The sequence below is a fragment of the Sceloporus occidentalis genome, unplaced genomic scaffold, assembly GCF_023333645.1.
Source record: "Sceloporus occidentalis isolate IW3139 unplaced genomic scaffold, rSceOcc1.0.p SCAF_40, whole genome shotgun sequence".
Taxonomy (NCBI): Eukaryota; Metazoa; Chordata; class Lepidosauria; order Squamata; family Phrynosomatidae; genus Sceloporus; species Sceloporus occidentalis.
The window spans coordinates 7,490,158-7,512,786 of NW_028317020.1; the positions used below are offsets into that span (position 1 = coordinate 7,490,158).

Genomic DNA, 22,629 nt, shown 5'->3' on the forward strand with positions numbered 1-22,629 from the left:
TGTGTGTCTGGGTTTTTCTAGGTATGTTGTATCTGGGTTTGTTAGCATGTTTGTCTGCCTGGATTTGTGTGTGTGTGTACATGTCTGTACGTGTGTCTGGTTATGTGTAAATGTGTGTCTGGGTAAGTTTGTGTGCATTTGTGTGTGAGAGGTATGTGTATGTATGGTATGTTAGTGTGTGTATGTGTGTCTGGGTATGTTAGTGTTTGAGCGCGCCTTGGGATGTTAGCCTTTGTATATGTACGTCTGGGTATGTTAGTGTGTGTGTCTCGGTAAGTATGTTTTTGTTTCTGGGTATGTGTGTGTTAGTCGGAGTGGGTGTGTTAGTTTGTTGTGTTAGTGAGTGTTAGTATGTCTAATTTTGTTTGCATAAGTGTCTGGTTGTATTAGCATTTGGATGTGTGTGTTAGTGTGAGTGTCTGGACACATTAGTTTGAGGTTTCTTGTGTGTATTAGTGTTGAATGTGTAGTTGTGTTAGTGTCTGGGCATGTTAATGAGTGTCTGGGTGAGCGTGTTTTAGTATATGCTACTGTTGAATGTCTGGTGTGGATGTGTGTCAGCATTGAGTGTGTGTTAGTGTGAATGTCTGTGTGTGTGTGGGGAGGGTGTGTCTGCGTTAGTGTGAGTGCCCCTCACCATGCTCTGGATCCACCCCTATTATGTAAGACAAAGACATTATTAATTTATGAATAAAAATAAGTGGAATTTAAAAAAACAAATCACATTTACTCTCAATTTTAAAGGTATATAAATTATACACTGCTAGTATAAATGGGAAAAGATACCAAAATATATTTGTGAATGTGTTAGTATAAGTGCGTATGTATGTGTGTTAGAATGAATGTGTATGTATGAGTGTATATGTATGTAGCATGCGTGTGTATGTGTTGGCATGAGTGGGTATGTTAGCATGAGTGTGTATGTGTGTGTTAGCATGATTGTTTATGTGTTGGCATGACTGTGTATGTGCCAGTGCGTCTTAGTGTAAGTATGTGTATGTAGCATGTATGCGTTTGTGAGGTGTAAATGTGTGTGTTGACTGAAACTTAAAGAAAATTTGCCCTCCTGATGTGCATTTGGTGATTTTTCACTCCGCTTAGTCTTAGTCATCAGTTTGGCACCAATGACAATGATCCCAGTCAATATACACTTACTTAATTTCCTTCCTTTGGGCTACTTCCCAATCTTTAATACTTGTGGAACAGTGAATTTACACATTAGCCAACTCTTTCCTCACAACAGCAATGTCATATTTTTTTTATTCTCTATTTTAGTTAAAAGAAAACCTATTAAAGTATGTAAACGTTCTTTAATACTCATTCATTGTTGGTGGGGCAACTGGATCAGCTGACGTTTCTGCAGAGAAAGCTATTCTAAATCTGGTTAACCTTAAATATAAGGTTAAGTCCTAACCCTTACTCACTATGGAAAAACAAAGTTTTGTCATACTGCATTTTGCAAAGCAATAAAATGCCATAGTTTGGACTATTCTGTGGGGACCAACTGTCTGTGAGGGTCATATCGGAAAAGGTAAATAAATCCTATACAACACTGTAAAAAACATCATCACAATATTTAAACCGTCAATACAACAAATGGGCTACATTTTATGGTCTCTTGATAAGTGAACCTTTTTAGGTGAGAGGTCTACAAAAACAGACACAAAAACAATCAGAATTTGGTGGATATCATATGAATTTCTGGGTTCTGTAGCTGCTGTTCTTTTTTGTAATTGTACTTTTTGAAGTCTTCTTTAATCTCTATTGCAGATTTTCCTTTTGTTTCTGGGAGGTAAAAGTAGAGAAATACAGCACAAACCGCTATGATACTCAGGAAGATGAGGAAGCAATAAGGCCCCAGGCTGGCCTAGAGAGACAAAAATGGACAATAATGTGGAGAGAAAATAGAATACAATTCTAGTGGATACTAGACTTTTGCATTTGTATACTGGCGAATACCGAACATACAAACATGGCGGCGGCAAAACGTATACGAAGACACACAACACGAAGAATCTTCGTGTTCGTCTTCGTTTACTAGTCTCCCTGGTCTCTTCCCCATCTAGCCTACCTTATCTACGCAGCATCCCATGGGTTAACAGGAGCAGAAATCTAGGTTCGCCGTCAGGACTTAAAGGGCTGTATGAGCGACTCTATTCGTCGCCGGCGACCAATAGAATCGCTTGCACGGCCATTTAACTCCTGACGGCGGAACTTGGCCTGGAGTCCCCGCTCCAAGAGTGAAAGGTCTCCATTGGTCGTTCGTAAGGACCTTTAACTCTTGGAGCGGGGAGACCAATGGTTCAGGTGCTCTTCATTGGTTGATGGCAGAGGAGACCCCTGCCAGTGACCAATAGAGTTGCTCGTATGGACATTTAAAATCCTGGCGACAAAGCTGCTGTGTAGTGCATATCGCGTTAACCCTGTAATAACCCCTTCTACAAAAAACAGCAAAAAACGAACACGAAGAATGTACACGAATATTTGCCTGAACCGAACACAGGAACAGGCGAATATTTGTGGAATACGAAGATTTTTCCCCCCACAAAGACGAACACGAAAATAAACACGAAGAGTTGGCCGGCACCCAAGTCTAGTGGATACGCTGTTAGTATAGTAGTCATTTATTGCATTTTGGTTTTTTTTGTGCCTGGTGGCATTGCCTTTTACCAGTCAGGCATTGAGCCCACATACCCTTCTTGTGTTCCTATACACACTCAAACTCTGATGCTAATTCCATCATAGGTATCGTCAGAAAGATCTACAGTATCCAGTATCCTACACTGTAGCACACCAACAATTCACCGATCAAATGTTTCAGTGTGCGGCTACCTGCTGGATACACATGGCCTGGTCCTGACATGCCATCCAGCACACCGGAAAAATGCGTAGTGGGTCGCTGGACAATAGTGCCCAATATTTACCCAATCTTCCACTCTAGTGGCAGATCATGTCCTGCAGCGTTTGATGGATACATGTGCCTGTTGCTGGGTCATTTGATGGCTGCTGGATGTAACTACCGGGGCCGCTTAGTCATCCCCAGTCTGGCCCTGCACGTGGCTAAAGTGTAAGAGTGTAGCATGTGGCTTCATGTATTCAGCTGGCAGCCTCTTGCATGTGTTTTTTATCAACCGCCTGCCTTAAAGTGCCAGGACTGATTTTCATGCTCAGTCTGTTCCTAACCACACACTTTAGACAATGGAAAACAGAGCGGTTACAATTCATTGGCTTTTTTCTTACCTCCACAAATGGAAAGACCATGCCAATGATAAACAATCCCATCCAGTTTATTAATCCCACAATGACAAAAGCTGCTGCTCTGGCCTCTTGAGAAAAAAGTTCTACATTGATGGTCATGGTGGAAGCGCCTACAAGGTAAAAACAAAGTGATGATATGATCAGTAAGTGTTCTTATTTGGATTGGCCAATGTATAAACATAGCTTGAACCAATGGCACAGAAACTTGTGCTAACCTTTTTTTACATCATTCAAAAATATTATTTTCAATCTATAACTATCCCTTTTATACAGAAGGCCTAGCATGCAGCCGTGTTAGGGAATATTCTGAAATCTAAATGCATATATTGTGTATTGAATCTGAAAGTACCAATTGAAGAGGAATGGCACATATATTTCTTCTTTGTCTGTTGAACTAAGTAATAGCATTCAGGTCCTAGTTGGAATTATTCAGTGATGTATATGATACTTGTTGCTGATATGCCGCAATGTTAGTGACCACCTTGTTTTCCCATCTATGGTACTTATCACATACCTGGTCCTGTCCCAAAAGATAGAACAAATATAAAGATTAGCGTCACACTGCAATAAGGCATCCAGGTGTATTGTTCCTGCAGGCGACACAACGCATAGATGTTAGGCATTTTATACATGTATTACATCTAGCTATGTACACTTTCTTTCTTGGGTAAAAAAGGACACTTTAGTCTACACAGCTGACCACAATAAAATGTTTGTTCAGGGCATCCACATTTCATATATGTTTTCTGTTTTGGATCGGAATGGCTGTGTCTCTGAGCATGTTATTGTGCATTAACCAAATTGGTATTGCCCTTTGGATCAAATAAATACAAGGTGCTAATTGTACGTAAAAATGTACAGTGATGTATTAAAAACACCTTGCTCCCGCCATTAACAGTAGATATCATTAGTACCAGCTTCAAAGGACCCACTTTTATACCAAATAGGTACGGGGCCCATGTAACGTTCTTGCAGCATAAGCATAGTTTCCGTTGCTTGCAGTGATTACCTGCAATGAGAGTGTCACAGTAAGCAAGCCTAGGCTCAGAACCATAACTGCGTATCCACTGAGTAATAAAACTCTTCTGCCGAAACGATCCACCAATACACTCTGAAAAAAAAGGAAAGAGAATTAAAGAGAGGAACATAGAGAAAGGTTAAAAGAAAGGGGGGATGACCAATTCGTAGGCAGTTTTGTCTTATAAGCTAAGACTAAAAGAAAGAAACGAATTGGCTTTTAGAAAAAAAAAATGTTTTAAAGACATACTGCCAACAGCCGCAGTTAGGGAACTTTAGTGTATGTCCCTGTGTAAACTTTGGGTATAGAGTCATTGTAGGGGTGGTCTATTTAGGGCTCTACATTTCAACCTGGCAGCTGAAAGTGTGAATGTAGGGTGCTCTGTACGATTTAAATAGGGCAGCAACTATATATAAAATCTGCGGACTCTATACTTACACACAGGATAACTGAAGAGGACTCACATACACCGACCCCTACTGTCAAATACGGGATTTGTGAGAAGTCGAATCTGGCAGCTCGAAACACGTCGGCAGCATAAAAGTAAATCTGGAGGAGGACGAAAGCCTACTTACAATATTAAATTCATATGAACTTTACACACCACAGAGCCTACAAAAGTAAAAATAAGTCAACCCATGAAACATCCCTTTAAATAGTTAGGCATTTTCAGTAATCTCTGATTGTTGTAACTAGAAAATTAACACATATTTGCAATCTAGAAGTATTCAAACGAAGATTAAAAGGGACATTTTGTGACAAAACCCAGAGGAACGTGTGCAAGTGTAAATGAACACACAAGCCACCTGGTGGACATTCTTTTTTCATACAGAGTAGCTAAAGACTTGCTATTAAAAAAGGGCAAATGGCAAGGGCTATACTTACAGCATTGACACCAGACAGCTGTAGAGCAGTGGTTAGAGCAATGAGCGTGTAGAGCTGCCAGCGTAGGGAAGGCTCCCGAAGCAACCCCAGGACACTCAGACAGCGGGCGCTCTTGCGGGCAGCTTGTTCTTTCAGCATCTCATCTATCTCTGTCTGGTGATCTCTGTCCCCCCATAGCTGTTTCAAGGCTGGAGAATAGCATGAATATGTAGGTAGAATAGAATAATGCACTATACTGTCAAGAAAGGTCACAAATGTGAAAACCTGCGTCTTCCTGTAAATGTTAAAACAATGATTCCCGACCATGCATATGTATTACAAAATACAATATATTACAGAGCGGCACTGTAGCTGGATCATAATATCACCTTTTTATTCAACTCTTCTTCCATATAAAAGATCCAGATAATATTTGGGCCTTTAATATATAATATATATATATATATATAAGACACAGGCCAAGAAGAGTAAAGAGAAAAAGTTGGGCCTTGGGGATCAAGGAATCCCTACCCAGGCTATGGGAGAGAGTGATGGGCATGGGCCTAATGAGGAAGAAATTACATTGGTGAGGGACTGATAGAAATTGTGGAGGACAAGAGTTATTTGGCAGGGATCACAGAGCTGATAAATGTAATGACCAGAGAATAGAAGTCATACAAACCTAATTGTTATTCAATAAAATGTGTGAAAAGGAGGTATATATATATATATATATATATATATATAAATACAGTATATATATATATATATATATATATAGCCATGTGTTCATCTCTATGCATTGTCCTTCAATTGTACTTTATTTACATTATACGTACCTTTCATGCAGCTTGTCTTGTTGTTTTTCACCATTAGGAGGTATGGTGGGGATTCGGGGAAAAATGGCAGGGTTACTAGTTGGCCCAGAGACCACACTCCACTCAGAGCCAAGAGGATGGGCCACCTGAACTCAGTGCCCATTATTTCGCTAGGCGAAAGAGGATTGAAATGAGTTATCATTTCTATGGCACACCAAATAAAATTACGGAACATGAGGCAGGTAATTTCAAATAAATAAAAAAGTCTGAGGTCTGCTGAAGCTAGAGAGTCACCAATACCTTTGAACGGCAGCCCTCGCTAGATTGTTGCTGAAACTCATCTCTGATGTCCACAGATATAACCAGTTATGAAATGTTATGAGTATCCAGAGATAGTATAAGGTTGATATAACAGTATCTCGGTCAAATGACAATTATGTTAATGAGTATTTAAGACAATATGTTGAATACCTACCTGAGTCCAAGTACCTGACCTATTAGTTTTCCAGTCGTCACAAATATAGAGATGCTTGTGTTTGTAAATCCACGTAGGCTTTTATGAGCGATTTCTCCTGCATATTGTGAATGGATATTAAGTCCAAGACCTAGGGCGCAACAACATTGTTTTAAGGGGTTCAATGTTAAAGAACAAAGCTATAGTAGAAGCAGCTAACTGTTTCAGATATGTCCTGCGGTGTGTGTCTTAAAATGGTTTTATTCAAGAAACCTTACCTGCATTAAAACCATAAAGGAAGCGGCTAACTAGTATCATCTCAAATGACTTGGCAGTCTTACTGCAGCCAATCAGCAAAGCCGCCGCTATTGGAATCAAATCATTGCACAGCAGACATTTCTTTCTGTAACAATCCAGGAAAAAGGTTAGTTTATGTTTAATGATACAAAATAGAGAAATTGTAATGGTATATCCACAACATATAAAAACGGGTTTATGAAGTATTTTGTACTAGTCTCCCTTTTTTGTGTAGTAAGAGATGATTCATGTCCTGTGTATTTATATGTAAATAAGAGAGAGAGAGAGACAGACAGAACGGGCTAGCTCATGAGTAAATATCATCCCACACAAGAAGCCCATTTATGCCCCCCCCAATATTCCAAATGTAGGAATAGACATTTTTTGTGCATCCCCAGGCTTGAGATATCTAACCCATGCCCAACATCAGCTTCATTTTCTAAGACTTGTCATTGGCTAGCATAGGGAGTTCCTACTCCTAGCTCATGATATTTAATAAATCATCACGGTGGCACTAGAAAGCAGAATACATACCGTATATTCCTCAAAATATACATACGATAGTCTGTTTGCCACTTTTCATACAAAGTACCATGACTTACTTTCCATATTTTGACATTATATATCCAGATCCCAATGATCCCACAAGGCCTCCAATACAGTAGCTTGATACAATAAATGACCAGAGTATCCTTAGAGCATTGTCCCTAATGGGTAGGCTGTAACGTTGTATCCATGTGTCATTAATGAAAGCCTTTATGAACTGGAATATAAATTGAGAGACCATACTGTCAGTGAGTTGAAATATTTAGCTCATCAGCAAACTCCAGCTTTAGTGAATACATTTGTGTGTTTTTTGTATGTTAGTGGGTGTAGAGAGAACTGCAAGAGAGGACATTCATATTCATATGTTTATTTTTACTTTTTTGTGTCATCAGTTTGAAGATGTCAAACGTCTTTGGTGGTTTGGTCTGACCAGATCCCAGTATATTAATGAACCCCTTTATCGAATGCATTCACATTTGTGCCTTCTGCAGGTGAAAAATGCATTCAACGTTTCAAAGATTTCCCATTAATATTGACAGCATGGGGTACTCACTGGTGAAGGAGAGTTCAAGACAGAAATGTGGAAGCCATACTGAAAGGAGCCTCCAATGCCCAGTACAAAAATCATCAGGAAGAGTCCATGATATTGGACCTAAACAACAGAATCATGCATGATAACCACACACTGAAAACATTATAATCATTGCAAAATGCATTTATTACGACGCAGTCGCACAACCTTGTGGCATAACCCAATTATACAAGTTAATATAGCTATCCAAGGCAAAGCTGAAATGGTGACGTGGGGGGAAGGGTTATTGTAGGGCATTTAATTGATGCCCTAGACCAGAGGTAGGCAATCTGCGGCTCTCCTGATGTTGTGGACTACATCCCCCATAATGCTCTTACAGTCATACTGCTGACAAAGCATCAAGGGAAATGTAGTTCACAACATCTGGAGAGCCGAAGGTTGCCTACCCCTGCACTAGACAGACTTCCTATATGTGAAAAACAATGTTCTCAAACTGTTTTATTCATTACAGTCCTGTTTGCACTACCAATACCAACAGAGTGTATTTTATTACATTAATATGTCTTTTTTTATGGTCGTGCAGCCTATCTTTTATTATTTTATATTGATTTTGCAGTTGTTGTCAAACTGCTAGAAATCTGGTACCTTTCTCTTTTTTTATTTTTGGAACTTTGTATTGGGATTGGTTTAGTATTTCTGATAATTGCCGACTGGTGTCCTTCCCTGGGCTGGCCAAATTACACCACTGAATAAAAATAGAATGCTTGTACTGATCTGCATTTAGTAAATCCATTACTCAAACCAAATGGTTTTTATTTTAACCCAAAAAACAATGCTACATAGGTGCGATAAGTATATAGAGCTGTGTTACTTAAAGGGAAATACCACAGAATGGCTAGTAGGTTTTAACAAGGCTCACCATTTTCAATCACCCTGCCACTAATAATACATAAAAAAAATGAGACCACACTAGCAAGAAAGTTGGACACGTACTCAGAAAACAAAAATGACTTTTGATCCAGTAGGGGGCAGAAATTGTGTGTTGCTTAAATTCTACCAGTGAGAATGCTGTTATTTTACCTGAATAAGCAATTCTGCAGATTCCTTTCCACACTGTGTAACGTTAAATGAACTTAATGAGGCACAAAGTAATGTCTTATGGCTTTTCTATCCCATTAGCCTCTGTTTAACCCTTGGTTTAGTACAGCAGTATAACTAAGGAAGACTAACACGTATATCGTAATAAAACAGCAAATAGTTCCTAGTAGTTCTACCAAGTTATTGGTAACATTGTTTTATAAAAAGGGAGTCAATTACATCTAACATTAAACAAAATTACATAATAATAATATTAATAATCATAATGTTTTATATAGTGCCATCATATCCCACATTGCCGTGCAATGTGGGATAACAAGTAGTGCCATTAGTAGACAAGTAGATATTACAATTTGACAGAAACAATAGCTAAGGAGAGCCCTGCTCAAACAGGTTTATAATTTAATTTATGACATACTTTTCAAGGTGTCTGTTGTTTCCAGTGTGGTAATAAAAAGGGCAGGAACAGTGTCAAGTAGAATACAGAATGTTAAACCATGAGGAACACACACTTATGCCTCAGTAACTTTCTAAGATCAGTTAAGGTTAGACACAGAGGCTCTGGTTCTCTATAGGGAAATGGTTGGTAAAAATGTGGGTACTCACCAGATTCAGTAGCCAAGGTGCCATATCAGTGATGATTATGTAATGTCATTCAAACTCCTTCTCCCCGAGCCTTGGCACACTTCGACAGAAAATACCGTAAGAGATCCTTGAAGGAGGTTAAAATTTTACATGTCATGTTTATCTTTGGTTATGATCAGATTAGATTAGATATTTTAGTAATGTCATTCACCTTGTGATGCGCCTTGAAGGCACACTGTCTTTGCTCAGTAACGGTATATTAATTAAGGAAATAAAGTGTTGGGTAAAGAGTAAAGATTTCGTACATTTCCTCACACAAATTGAATCACGTCTCCTCTTCTATAATTATAGCCGTTTTCACGTAACTGGAAGTTTGCAGGTGATTTGCTTATTTAAACTTTGCAATGAAAAACACAAGAAGATGTGCAGTGAGATTTGTATAATGAATAGTAAATGTAGGGAGAAATGGAAATTGTCTCATCACTTTAACTATGCATTGTGCAGGGCCAGGTCAGTTCGACTGCAGGCGAAACTTACATGGTTTTGGCCCTAACTCAGTAAAATGTTCGTGAGATTGAATTTTATACTGGCCTTCAAATTGATTGTTTAGAGAAGACCTTCCAATGAGATGTATGTTAAATTATTCCCACAATATATATTTATTATGCTTATTTTCTAAAGTTGTGCGCCATTTTTGGAGTCAAGCACTAAGGCAGTATTTATTTTTTGGTTCTAAATGATTCATGGTTATGAACTGGATAAAGCTGAATGATCTCTCATTTTCAGGGTCTAAGATCCCATTTAGTAGTCATGTTTTTCCTTTAGATGCTGGCACTGTGCTAGGCCTCCAATTTTGTTGGTAAGTGAAAATCGAGCTGAGGAGTCGGAAAAAATAATAAAAATCTGACATTATTCATTAGTCACTATAAATAGGAGTAGTCCCAGATTACAGGTAATTTATGAATATAGTACAATTTCAGAGAAAGTGTAGCTAGCAAAAGTTTTGTAGTGATGGACCGGTAAACATAAGAACATATCCTCAACGATACACTCTTTCGGGTATTTAAAAGTCCAAAGGAGTATTGATAATGGCTAGGCAATGTACATGACTGGGGAAACACCTGAGATGTCATCTCCTCCCCAATAATATTAAAGAAACCAGAGACGTAGCTGGAATAAAAGCGACAAAACAAAAACAACACTATTTATAAACATTCATCAAAACAGAAAACCAGTTGAGGTCTGTTCAGGTTGCACTTAACTTTGTTGTACATTGGTTCTTGTATACTTGAATTTCACTTGTGGGCAGAAGTGTTTGACCAAGCTGCCCAAGGGACACCAGCCCATGCCGCAAGCCCATGACCAAGCCATCCATTAGTGGTTAACCTGTGCTGGCTGCCCAAAGACAACCAACCCCTGCACAAGAAAGAGACTTCCCATTCCTTAAGCCATCACCTGTTGTCCGGGACCCAAGAACAAATAGAGAGGGAGGGAGAGAAAATCTGACTCCAGATGAAGAAGGAGGAGGATCCCCAGACCAGCAACCAGTTTTACACTGTCTACCCCAACCTACTGAAAACCCCCCTATCTTGAAACTCCTACACAAGCTTACATTGCCTTAACCAAGCCCAGCCAGAAAGGGATGTCTGTGCACCCTTTCAAGCAGACCTTGGTCTCTTGCTGGTCTGGCCTAAAATATATAACGCACATATGGGGAAATAATCTAAAAAAAAATACTGAAATGATGAATGATTTATAGGAGAAAATGATTGGGAAATGCATACTTATTGTATCATATATAGTTTAAAAGAGAAGTAATAGATATGCATTCATTAATGGATAAAAAATAATGTATGTGAGGGAAGTATATTTCCAAGGAGGAGAAATGCTAAATCAAGAGGTCATTGTTTAAAGCTAGAGAGTCAGGGACTTGGATGTAGTGTAAGAAAGTATTACTTTATTGAAAAAATACAGATGGAATATCCTTTCAGCCAAAATAAGAGGAGATTAACCCCTTCGTGACCAACTGTGTTTTCAGCATTGTTTTTATATCACTTAAAGTTCCTGAAAACTGTGCATACGGCCCAGGGGAAAAACAGTTGGGAAATGGAATGGATACCATGATGAATCCAGCTGGAGAGAGATATATGTGGGATGATCGAACGTAAAGCTGATAACCTGTGAGTGTTGTCTGTAAGGAACGGTGGGAAACGAAATATTAATCTGTGCTTGAGCATTGTTTTTTTGCTCTTGTTCATTCAGAATTTTCTTTTTCTTATTTACTGTACCCACACAATAGTATAACATACATATAGTTACGTTATACAAAGACTAGATGATGATTACTTTTTTGAAAGGTATACATTTATCATATTTAATATTATGGGCCTGTAAGCCTCAGTAGCCAGTCACAGACCCCAAAACCAACTCACCAACATGTTCATGGATAGTGTCCAATTATCTAAAACTCAACATTTCCAAGACTAATTTTATAGTAATCCCGCCACACGCTCTGCCCACAATTCCTGACATATCTCGTACTGTTGACACATCCACTATCCATCCAACAGACCAAGTACGCTGCCTTTGTCTTCCATTTGACTCTCCTCTCTCCTTCATCTCTCACATTCAGTCTCTCACCAAATCCTGACACCTTTACCTGAAAAACATCTCCCAAATCCACCCATTCCTCACACAAGAAACAACAAAAATATTAATCCACTCCCTTGTCATATTCCAGCTGGATTATTGCAACTCCCTACTAATTGGTCTTCCCATCTCTCTCCTTTTAACTTTAAATCTAGACCCTGACCTACAGAGCCCGTAACAACTCTGCATCCCCTATATCTCTGCCCTCTTATCCAAATACACCCCTAACACCTTTCTTCATTTCACTGATGACTTGTGTTTCTCTTCTACTATCACTCCCTATTCAGGATTTCATTGCTGCTGCACCCCTTCTGTCTCCAACAAGCTTTACTTTTCTGCTCAGTAAAGCTGTAGCTGAAATGGACATCTTCTTCTGACCAGGCCGTGCTTCCTCAAATGGTGGAGCCTCTTCTACCCTTCTGAGGAAATGCTTCGGGAGGCATTGTTCAGCGGAACTGGTACCAGTCAGAAAAGGACAGACAAAAGAATGCAGGAGAGGCAAGAGAAGAAGTGGAGCTGCACAAAAGGAGTCAGGGACATAGAAAAGGTCAGCAGAGAAGATAGTGAGACTTTTGAAAGAGTGAGAGAACTTAAGTAAGTGAGAGCGTGAGAGAACATGAGTAAGAGTGTGAGAGAACCTGATAGAGCTTAAGAGAGTGAGAGAGCCTGAGAGTGTAAGAGCATACGAGTGAGTGTGAGGGGGCGAATAAGAGTGAGTTAGAATGTGAGAGCATGAGTGAGATTGTGAGAGCCTGAGAGAGCGTGAGTGTGAGGGAACATGAGTGAGAGAGTAAGAGTGAGTTTGAGAGCTTGAATAAGATTAAGTAAGAGTGTTAGTAAGTGTTGGAGTACGTGAAAGAGTAAGTGAGTTGAGAGAGCGTGAATAAGAGTGAGTGAGAGCGTGAGTGAAAAATAAAAGAAATGCAATGATCGGAGTTAGCCTGTACCGCCATCAATGTCTGGCTCAATATATAGTGATGGGAGTTATGATGTACATCATCAGTGCATAGATTTGTATATAGAACCGCACTCTGTGTCTGACTTGCTATATGATGGTAAGAATTCTACTGTATCACCATCTTTGAGTTGCTTGCCCTATAGATATAGGAGTTATGCTGTACCCCCATTAGTGTTTGGATAACTATTTGATGATGATAGTCATGCTGTACTACTGCCTGTGTAACTTTATAATTATAGGAGTATTGATGTAACCCCATCTGTGTCTGGATCATTATGTAATGATGGGAGTTGTGGTGTAACACTCTCAGACTCAGTATATAATGATGGGAGATGTGCAGTACCAACCTTAATGTCTGGCTTACTACAAGGTAATGGGAGTTATGCTGTACCTCTGTTAGTGTCTGGCTTGCAATATACTGATGTGAGTTATGCTGTAGCACTGTCATTGTCTTACTCAGACTCACTATGTGCTTATGCTCACTACGAGCTGAACTGTATCATATATATGTCTGGCTAACTGTGTACTAAAGGATTATTGTCCCTAATGTCTCATGTTAACACTTCCCCCGACCAGCACAAAATGGGAATAATTCACTTGGTTTGGGGAAATTTTTGCAACTATTTTTTTTAATTATCTGCAGATCTGATATCATTATTTTCCTTGTTATTTATCTACTTTCCACAAAATAACTGTAAAGGTGATACAATTCAACTGCCTGCAAATGTATCTACGGCATACCAAGGATGCGGTAGTGTTGATGGCAACTTGGTGATATAATCTGCACCATAATAACTAGGTCGGAGCTAAATTTTGCAAATTTTGTGGGTTGGGCCGAGTTGGTGAAGCTTTGATAAAGTGGATGTGGTCAATTTTCAATTACGTAATTGATAGCTCTGCTGAAAGGTGTCCTGGACATTTTTTTGAAATGTTGGCAACTACATTATGAACAATGGTAAAGTAAGAGTGTCAATGTGTCTTGGAGGGACACCGTGGCAATATTATATTATTGCAATAGCGGAAATAATTTATGAATGAATATTATTTCATCAATAAATGTCTGTGTGTTTCTTGGGGCATAGTACAGGTATTAGGATAAGGCCCAATAGACCGTCCCACAGTCATGTAGTACAAGCTAATTAAAATTAGACTCTGTCCTGTCCTTTAACTTCATTTAGAAGGACAATGCCTCAAGAAATGTAGCTTATATCACAGCCATTCGAAAACTTTTCTTTTTATTAAGCAACTCTTGACTAACTTGACTATCCATCCCATACAACCACCCCAGGCACCTACTTTTTAAATTACACCAGAAATCCTATATCCTCATCTGGAAATGAAGTGAGGCTGATTGCATTGTATGTCAAAAGTAGAAGTTGCCTAAGCCCCCAACTCTCTAACAATGGGCACAGAAAGGAATTATTGTAGGATCATAATATCATGCATAGATAAATCATTTTTCTATCAGGTAGCGTACTGCTCCTGAATTCTGCCTGAAGGCATAGACAACAGTACTCACAAAATATACATATTTACATAACTGAAGAACTAGAACAACTAGTTTTTATAAGCATTCCTTCTAGATTTAATTCAAAATTAATCTGGGGCTCTTTAAAGAGAGCAATGTATTGCCTATTTACTGTGGTAGCCAAAACTGCCCCAAAAGGTTAGACTGAGAATCATTATTTTAAGTTAGACAGGTCTCCTTTTTAAATCTTACCTAGAAGTTAGCATTCATTTCGATCTAACATCACAATGCCTTGCTACTTCTTCATTTCCTTCTCTGCAGTGGAAGACAGCATTAGTAGGACAGACGAGGAGATGAGGGCTCAGGACAGGTGAGTCAATAATTATGCACTTAGCCCAAGAAGGCAAAACACAGAGCTTTTCTGGGTTATACTAGCCTCTAATCTTACATAAGTCATTTCAAGGACAAAAACATTACAGCAAATAGTGTAATTTTGCATAATTAATATGTGAATAAGTGCTATACAAGTTAATATGTTGGATCAAGGAAATGGGAGAGAAAGTAGAGTCAGGGCACATGTTTACATTAATTTTTTTTTTTTACATTAATGGAATTAATTTTTTTACACAATTTCATTCAATGTGAAAAAATTCACTTTAAAGGTATTAATAGTTGCCAGCAGACAGATAGATCCTCTAAATATCATATTTGTCATGTCTCATGTAAACAAACACTTGGAAAATGGATTTAACTATTACCCCAAGAGAAAACTCAATCTTTAGTCGAACTTGGGTCAACATATCAAAAGATTTAAAGTTATTTGAAGTTGTGGGACAGACATTCGTTTTTGTTTGACAGTTGAATCTTAATGGAAAAGTAGATGTTTTAAGATACATAAAACACAAGATTCTTAAGTGTATTACATTTTTATCATTTTATTCATTTCTGCAAGCAAAAATTATAATTGTAAAAATACTATACATGTTTTCTTTGTTTCTATGTTTCACACTTTGTTTTTCTTATTTTTATTCTTTATTAGATAAAAACAAGTTGAGTTTTATAATAGTTATTGAGTTAAACCATAGACTTGTATTTTAATTTTTGTTTACTTTATGAAGCTTTAATACCCCTATAAACATACACCTCCAATATTTTCCTTATATTGGGAAACTCAAAATTTCTGAAACAAAATCTGTCTATTGCAGGTGCCAGGTCATCCAGTTTTGAGCTGATACTGTGTTGCATAGACATTGATTTCCTAATTCACTAATAGGCAATAGGATTTTATGGGGTGCAGGGCCATGGAAAGGTAGTAAAGGCCCCTGGGAATCAGCGTAGCTAAATGGACAGGGAGCATGTATGTGTGTGGGTGAGTGCATGCTTGGGGCATGGGTGTTTTTGATTGGGGTATGTAAATTGAGGGGCGGGAGACCCTAGGGGATAAAAGGTGCCCTCTGAGTGACCCCGGTCACTGTCACTTTTTATTTGAGACGGCTAACAGTTTTACCTGCTTGAGCTTTGGTTTCCTACGGCCTGGAGCATGGATGTTGATGCTATTCTCGCTGCTCTCAGGGCTGGTGCGGACAAGGACGGTGGCAGGGCGCTTCGTGAGCAATTTGCTCACCTGTTGCCTCAGGCTGCGGTGCCTGAGCAGCCTTCCGGGTCTGGTGGGGCCGCGGAGGTTTCGGTTAGCAGGCGCGCCTCGGTTCGCCGGCGCGCCCGCCCTCCTGCTCGGTTGAGCCCCGCGGCGGATGCGGGGGCTCGTTACCGGAGCAGGAGCCCTGATCGTGGGCCGCGCGCGCCTCGGGAGGAGTCTCCTCGCGGCGGGCGGCCATCCAGTGCGCCGTCGTCGCCAAGATGGCGGCGGCGCGTGGCATCGCGGAGGTCTCGCGAGGCTTCTGGACGGCTCGCGAGACCTGCCGCGGCTTTACCGGAGCCCGCGGCACAGGCGGCTGTGCCTGCCCGGGCCTCGGCGGCAGCTGGGACTCGGCGCGGCCGCTCCGGTGGTCGCGGCCGGACGAGTGATGCCGCGGGAAGCCGCGCGGGAGCGCGCGAGGACGCGGGTGGTGCCGCTTCTGCCCGGCCACGGAGGACGTCGCGGTTAGCAGCGGCGGCTGCTTCTACGCTGGATGGACGGTCTGCAGGGAGGGTGAGTGGGCCCGGCAGGGCTACACGGGGGGCAGCTGGGGGCCGTGCGGGAGAGGGCGTATCGGAGGACTGTGGTGGATCCTCCGGGGACGATTTAGGTTCACCTCGGCGGCCCTCGGCTCGTTTACCCCCTTTGGGAACGGGGGTTGGGGGGTCTTCCCTCCTGGGTTACGGCTCCTCCGGTGAGGAGGCTTTTTCTACCCCCCTTCCCCTATTGTCTGCGGCACATGTGGGTGGCTTACCTGTGGCGGGGGCCCTGCCAGCGGTTCCGGGTCCTTCTGGGGCCCAAGGGCAATTTTGCTCACCTCTCCTTTCCCTGCAGGCTGGTGCTGGAGTTCTGCCGGAGGTTCCTTCCCGGCTGTCTGGACCTGCGCGACAAGATGCTGCTAGCAACATGGCTGCGTGTACGGCACCGCAGGAGGTCTGCCGGTCGCTTGGTGGTGAGTTGATTTCTCAGCTTTCTGGTCTATCTGGGTCTGTTGTGGGGGGTCGCCCGGGCGCTAGCGTGGGGGATTTTTTGTCAGGTCTTCGGGGTTTTCTAGACGCGTGGGAGCGTGGAGGTAGCTCCGGGTCGGGTGGGTCTGGCTTAGATGGGCAGGTTAGGTCTGTCTGGGAGCAGTCTGGGAGTGTTGTAGGGTCTGCTGGTCAGGTTCCCATCCCAGCGCCGTCTGTGGCGTGTCCTGGTGGGGCTGCGGTTGCGGTTTCGTCGGGTTCGGAGGTTGCGGGGGTGGTGTCCCCGTCGGCCGGCGGGGCAACTGCTGAGTCTGCCCCTGCGGCCATAATTGATGCGGCGCTGGGGGTGCCGGATGTTGCCCGTGGGGCTGCCTATATGTGTTGGTCAGGCCCTTTGGGTCTGCACTTAAAGCAGGAGACGAAAGAGAAAATCTGGAAAGGCGAGTTTCTGGAAATGTTCTCTCTCCTGCCGCTGGAGGAGGTACCTCCTCCTGCGAAAGAGGGGAAGGATAAGGAAAAGGAGAAGGAGAAGGAGAAATATCGGTACAGGCGGATTCCAAAAACCTTCGGTAATTGGATTCGCGCCTTTTCCATCCTGGCCAGTGTGATAGGCGAAAAGTGCCCTGAAAAATGTACGGCACTTTTTGCGTATCAGGACCTCATCTGGAACGCTTGCAGGACGTATGGGGGTTTGGGCTGGTGGAGGTATGATGAGCAGTTCCGCCAGCGTTTGGCGGTTCGGCCGTCTATCGGTTGGGACCAGATGGATATTGGTCTGTGGCTGGCCATTATGACTCGGCCTGCCACTCATCAAGGGGGGTTTTCGTCGTTTCTCGGGGGGGCCGGGGGGGGGTCGGGTAACGCTCCCTCCCCGGCCGGTCAGCGGCGGCCAGGTTGCTGCTATCAGTACAATGATGGGCAGTGTAAGTGGGGTTCGTCATGCCGTTTCAAGCACGAGTGCTCCGGTTGTGGCGGAGCCCACCCCTATTCCCGCTGTTTCAAGCGGGCAAAGGGGGTTGAGCGTCCCGATATGGGATCGAAGGGCGAGGACGCCGGTGGACGTCGGCGTGATGCGCCCGTGGCTAAACAGGTATAGGGACCGTCGGGCCGCTGAGTTGCTCTTCCGGGGGTTCACGGAGGGCTTTTGGATTCCCTTCACGGATGCCCCAGGAACGATGGTTTTTCGTAATTTGAGGTCCGTTGCCGAGTTTCCTGATGTTGTGCGGGACAAGTTGCGGAAGGAGGTGGTGTTGGGGCGCATGGCGGGTCCTTTCGCCGTGCAGCCTTTCCCGAATCTGAGGGTGTCGCCTCTTGGGGTGGTTCCCAAAAAGGAGCCTGGTAAATTCCGTTTAATACATCACTTGTCGTACCCGCGGGGTTGTTCGGTTAATGATGGGATCTCGGCGGAGTTGGTTAAAGTTGTTTATGCTTCTTTTGATAAGGCTGTTGATATGGTGCGGGCGGCAGGGCGGGGCGCCCTGTTGGCGAAGACGGATATTGAGGCGGCGTTTCGCCTCCTTCCGGTTCACCCGGCCTGTCATCATTTGCTAGGTTGTCGGTTTGATGAACGTTTTTATGTGGATATGTGTCTTCCCATGGGTTGTTCCATATCATGTTCCTATTTTGAGTGTTTTAGTACGTTCTTGGAATGGGTTGTGCAGGACGTGGCGGGGTTGACATCAGTTTTGCATTACCTGGACGATTTTTTGTGTATCGGTCCTGGGCATTCTGGTGATTGCCTTCACCTGCTGCGCACCGTACAGGTGGTTATGCAGCGGTTTGGTGTTCCGCTGGCGGCTGACAAGACTGAGGGCCCGTCTACCTGCCTCAGTTTTTTGGGGATCGAGATCGATTCCTTGGCGATGGAGTGCCGTTTACCGGCTGACAAGCTTGCCGATCTGAAGGGCTTGGTGGCGCGGGTGCGGGGCATGCGTAAGATTCAGTTGTGTCAGCTTCAATCGCTGTTGGGAAAATTGAATTTCGCTTGTCGCATTTTGCCGATGGGTCGAGTGTTTAGCCGACGGCTAGCTGGGGCGACGGCGGGGGTTATCCGGCCTCGCCATTTTATTCGGCTCACGCGTCCGCTGCGAGATGATCTGGCTGTTTGGGGGTCCTTTTTGGACGCGTATAACGGTCGATCGTATTGGCAGGCGCCTGAAGTCTCCAATGCGCAGCTTCACCTGTATACGGATGCAGCGGGCTCGGCTGGTTTTGGGGCCATCCTAGGTTCTCGTTGGTGCGCGGAGCGTTGGCCTGCCTCCTGGGTGGCTGCTGGGCTCACTAGGAACCTGGCGTTCTTGGAGCTTTTTCCCATCCTTGTGTCGGTGGTGGTCTGGGGGGAGGTACTTAAAGATCGTCGGGTCTTGTTCCACTGTGACAATCTGGGGGTCGTGCAGGCTATCAACTCCTTGACGGCTTCTTCTCCCCCTGTGGTTTGCCTCTTGCGTCGGCTGGTATTGCAGTGTTTGGGTCTGAATATGACCTGTAAAGCGGTGCATATTCCGGGTGTACGGAACGTGACGGCTGATGCTCTTTCTCGCTTTCAGTGGGCGGAGTTTCGAGCCACGGCGCCGTATGCAGACGAGGAAGGGGTTCCGTGTCCGGTGGAGCTTTGGTCCCTTGGGTTGGACGCGTGACGCAGTGGATCCGCAGTTCGGTTTCCAAGGCCACTTGGGGGAGGTATGGTAAGGTGTGGGACGAGTGGGCAGTGTTTGAGGTAGCCTGTGGTGGTTTTCCTTCTCATGCTGCTCGGGTTCGGGGTTTGCTCTCCCTCCTGTGTCAGTGGGATGTGGCTGGGGTCTCCCCGTCGGCGGCGTCCGCTCGCTTATCGGGTCTGAGTTTCCTCTGCAAGTTGGTGGGAATGGCGGATTTTACGAAGGATTTCCTGGTTCGTCAGGCGCTTAAGGGTTGGAGGAGGGGATCTATGTCCCGGGATGCGAGGAGGCCGGTGTCGGCTGAGTTGCTGGTCTGTTTGTGCTCCGCTCTGGAGGCGGTTTGCCTTTCGGAATTTGAGGTGCTTTTGTTTCGGGCCGCGTTTGGTTTGGCATTTTTCGGGGCCCTGCGTTTGGGGGAACTGGTCAGTCCTAGTAGGCGTGCTCCTGGTGGTATTTTGTTTGAGGACGTGGAGTTTGGGTCCTCGGGCCTGCGTTTCTGCATTCGGCGGTCCAAGACTGATGTTTTGGGCAGGGGGGCTTGGGTTCAATTGGGTGCTATTGCTGGCTCCCCTATTTGCCCGGTGGCGGCAGTTCGGGGCTTTGTGTCAGTCCGCCCGGTGTCTGGGGGCCCGCTTCTGGTCCATCAGGAAGGGTCTTACCTGTCCCGTTTTCAGTTCATAGGAGTTTTTCGCAAGGCGTTGGTTGCGCTGGGGCTCCCGGCTGGTTCTTTTGGGGGGCATTCTTTTAGGATTGGGGCTGCTACGGAGGCTACCCGGGTGGGGTTTTCTGAGGCCTCGGTTCAGAGAATTGGGCGTTGGCGCTCGGGTCGTTTTCGGTCATATGTCCGGCTGGACATGTCTGCTTAACGTTTCTGTTTTTCTTCCAGGTTTGGTTCTTCCGCAAGTCTGGCTCGTTGGGCATTCATACATCTTCTGGGCCAGGAAGCGGGCTGCGGTCCGCCCGGGCGGGGAACAGTTGGGGTACTCCCCCTTGAGTATGGAGGTTCGCTGGTTTGGTCGGAGGGGTATGCGGTGGATGCAGCTTCTCCCGGAGTTGGTCCGATTGTCCAGACTTCTGGGGTCGCCTTCTGTTTTAGTTGTTCACCTGGGGGGTAATGATTTGGGGGTGGTCCCGGTTAGGGCTCTGGGGGATATGATTCTGCGGGATTTGGCTACGGTCCGTATCCTCTTTCCGGAGGTGCAATTGGTCTGGTCGGAGGTGGTGGCGAGGAATTATTGGCGCTATGCGTCTAGCCAGCGGGCGCTGGAACGGTCTCGGGTTAAACTGAACCGTTGGGTGTCAAGGTTCGTGTCAGGTGATGGGGGTGTGGCGGTTCGGCACAGGTCTTTTGAGCGGGATGCTGCTAATCTCTTTCGGTCTGATGGCGTCCACCTTAATGATATTGGTCTGGACATCTTTAATCTGACGCTGCAGGATGCGATAGGTCAGGCCATGGCTTCGGTTGGTGGGGGTCCCCGCTGATTTAAGGGGTTAAACAGCGGGGTTTGTGGCGGTTTATGTGTCCTTGCCGGTCTGGTTTGTTAAATTTTGGAGTTGGATGATGGTGTGAAGGAAGGCTCAATCCTCCCCTAACCTCTGGTGTATTGGACGTGCCCACCGAGCGGATGGACGGCTGGTGGTTAGCATTGGTTTTGGGACAGCGGAAGGTAGCTGTCAGTGTTATTTGGACGAGGGGGGAGGCGAGCATCTGTGTTGGAGTGTACAGTGATGAGCGGCCGGCAAGGACGGGGTTAATAGTTTCCTGTGTTGGTAATGGAGGAAGATATGTTAATCATGTATATTTGTATATTTGTATTTAAATTTATTTGTGGATTCTTTTACAAAGTTATCTTTATGGGTATATTGTGTTTAGGCCAACACAGTGTGGTTTATGGTTATTGTTAAATAAAATGTGCTGTGGCCTGATTTACCCAAATAATGTCTCTGTCGTTACTTGTTGGGTTTGGTGGCGGTTGGTTGGCGGTGCACGGTACACACTACCTACATACAAGGCCCCTGGGAATCAGCGTAGCTAAATGGACAGGGAGCATGTATGTGTGTGGGTGAGTGCATGCTTGGGGCATGGGTGTTTTTGATTGGGGTATGTAAATTGAGGGGCGGGAGACCCTAGGGGATAAAAGGTGCCCTCTGAGTGACCCCGGTCACTGTCACTTTTTATTTGAGACGGCTAACAGTTTTACCTGCTTCCCACCCTCCCTCCCTATTTTTGTGTACTAACTTTCTTTTCTTTTGTCACAGCAGGCGGTTTATGTGTCCTTGCCGGTCTGGTTTGTTAAATTTTGGAGTTGGATGATGGTGTGAAGGAAGGCTCAATCCTCCCCTAACCTCTGGTGTATTGGACGTGCCCACCGAGCGGATGGACGGCTGGTGGTTAGCATTGGTTTTGGGACAGCGGAAGGTAGCTGTCAGTGTTATTTGGACGAGGGGGGAGGCGAGCATCTGTGTTGGAGTGTACAGTGATGAGCGGCCGGCAAGGACGGGGTTAATAGTTTCCTGTGTTGGTAATGGAGGAAGATATGTTAATCATGTATATTTGTATATTTGTATTTAAATTTATTTGTGGATTCTTTTACAAAGTTATCTTTATGGGTATATTGTGTTTAGGCCAACACAGTGTGGTTTATGGTTATTGTTAAATAAAATGTGCTGTGGCCTGATTTACCCAAATAATGTCTCTGTCGTTACTTGTTGGGTTTGGTGGCGGTTGGTTGGCGGTGCACGGTACACACTACCTACATACATGCACTTCATATTGAGAAAAAAGACATGTTGCCAGCCTAATCTTGCTGCAAACAAGAATTTTTACAT

General features: G+C 43.9%; 1 protein-coding gene across 1 annotated transcript; it reads right to left on the reverse strand.

Moving 5' to 3' along the window:
* Positions 1 to 1,672: 1,672 nt before the first annotated feature.
* Positions 1,673 to 9,515, reverse strand: LOC149290320 (solute carrier family 2, facilitated glucose transporter member 9-like). The gene is made up of 12 exons (XM_089489486.1): positions 9,492 to 9,515; positions 7,809 to 7,907; positions 7,312 to 7,472; positions 6,691 to 6,815; positions 6,434 to 6,563; positions 5,980 to 6,128; positions 5,162 to 5,349; positions 4,715 to 4,825; positions 4,268 to 4,369; positions 3,773 to 3,848; positions 3,241 to 3,368; positions 1,673 to 1,867 (listed from the first exon to the last, which is right to left on the reverse strand). Exons 1-12 carry the CDS (start codon positions 9,513 to 9,515, stop codon positions 1,673 to 1,675), a joined length of 1,488 nt encoding a protein of 495 aa, XP_089345612.1.
* Between the last annotated feature and the right edge of the window lie 13,114 nt (positions 9,516 to 22,629).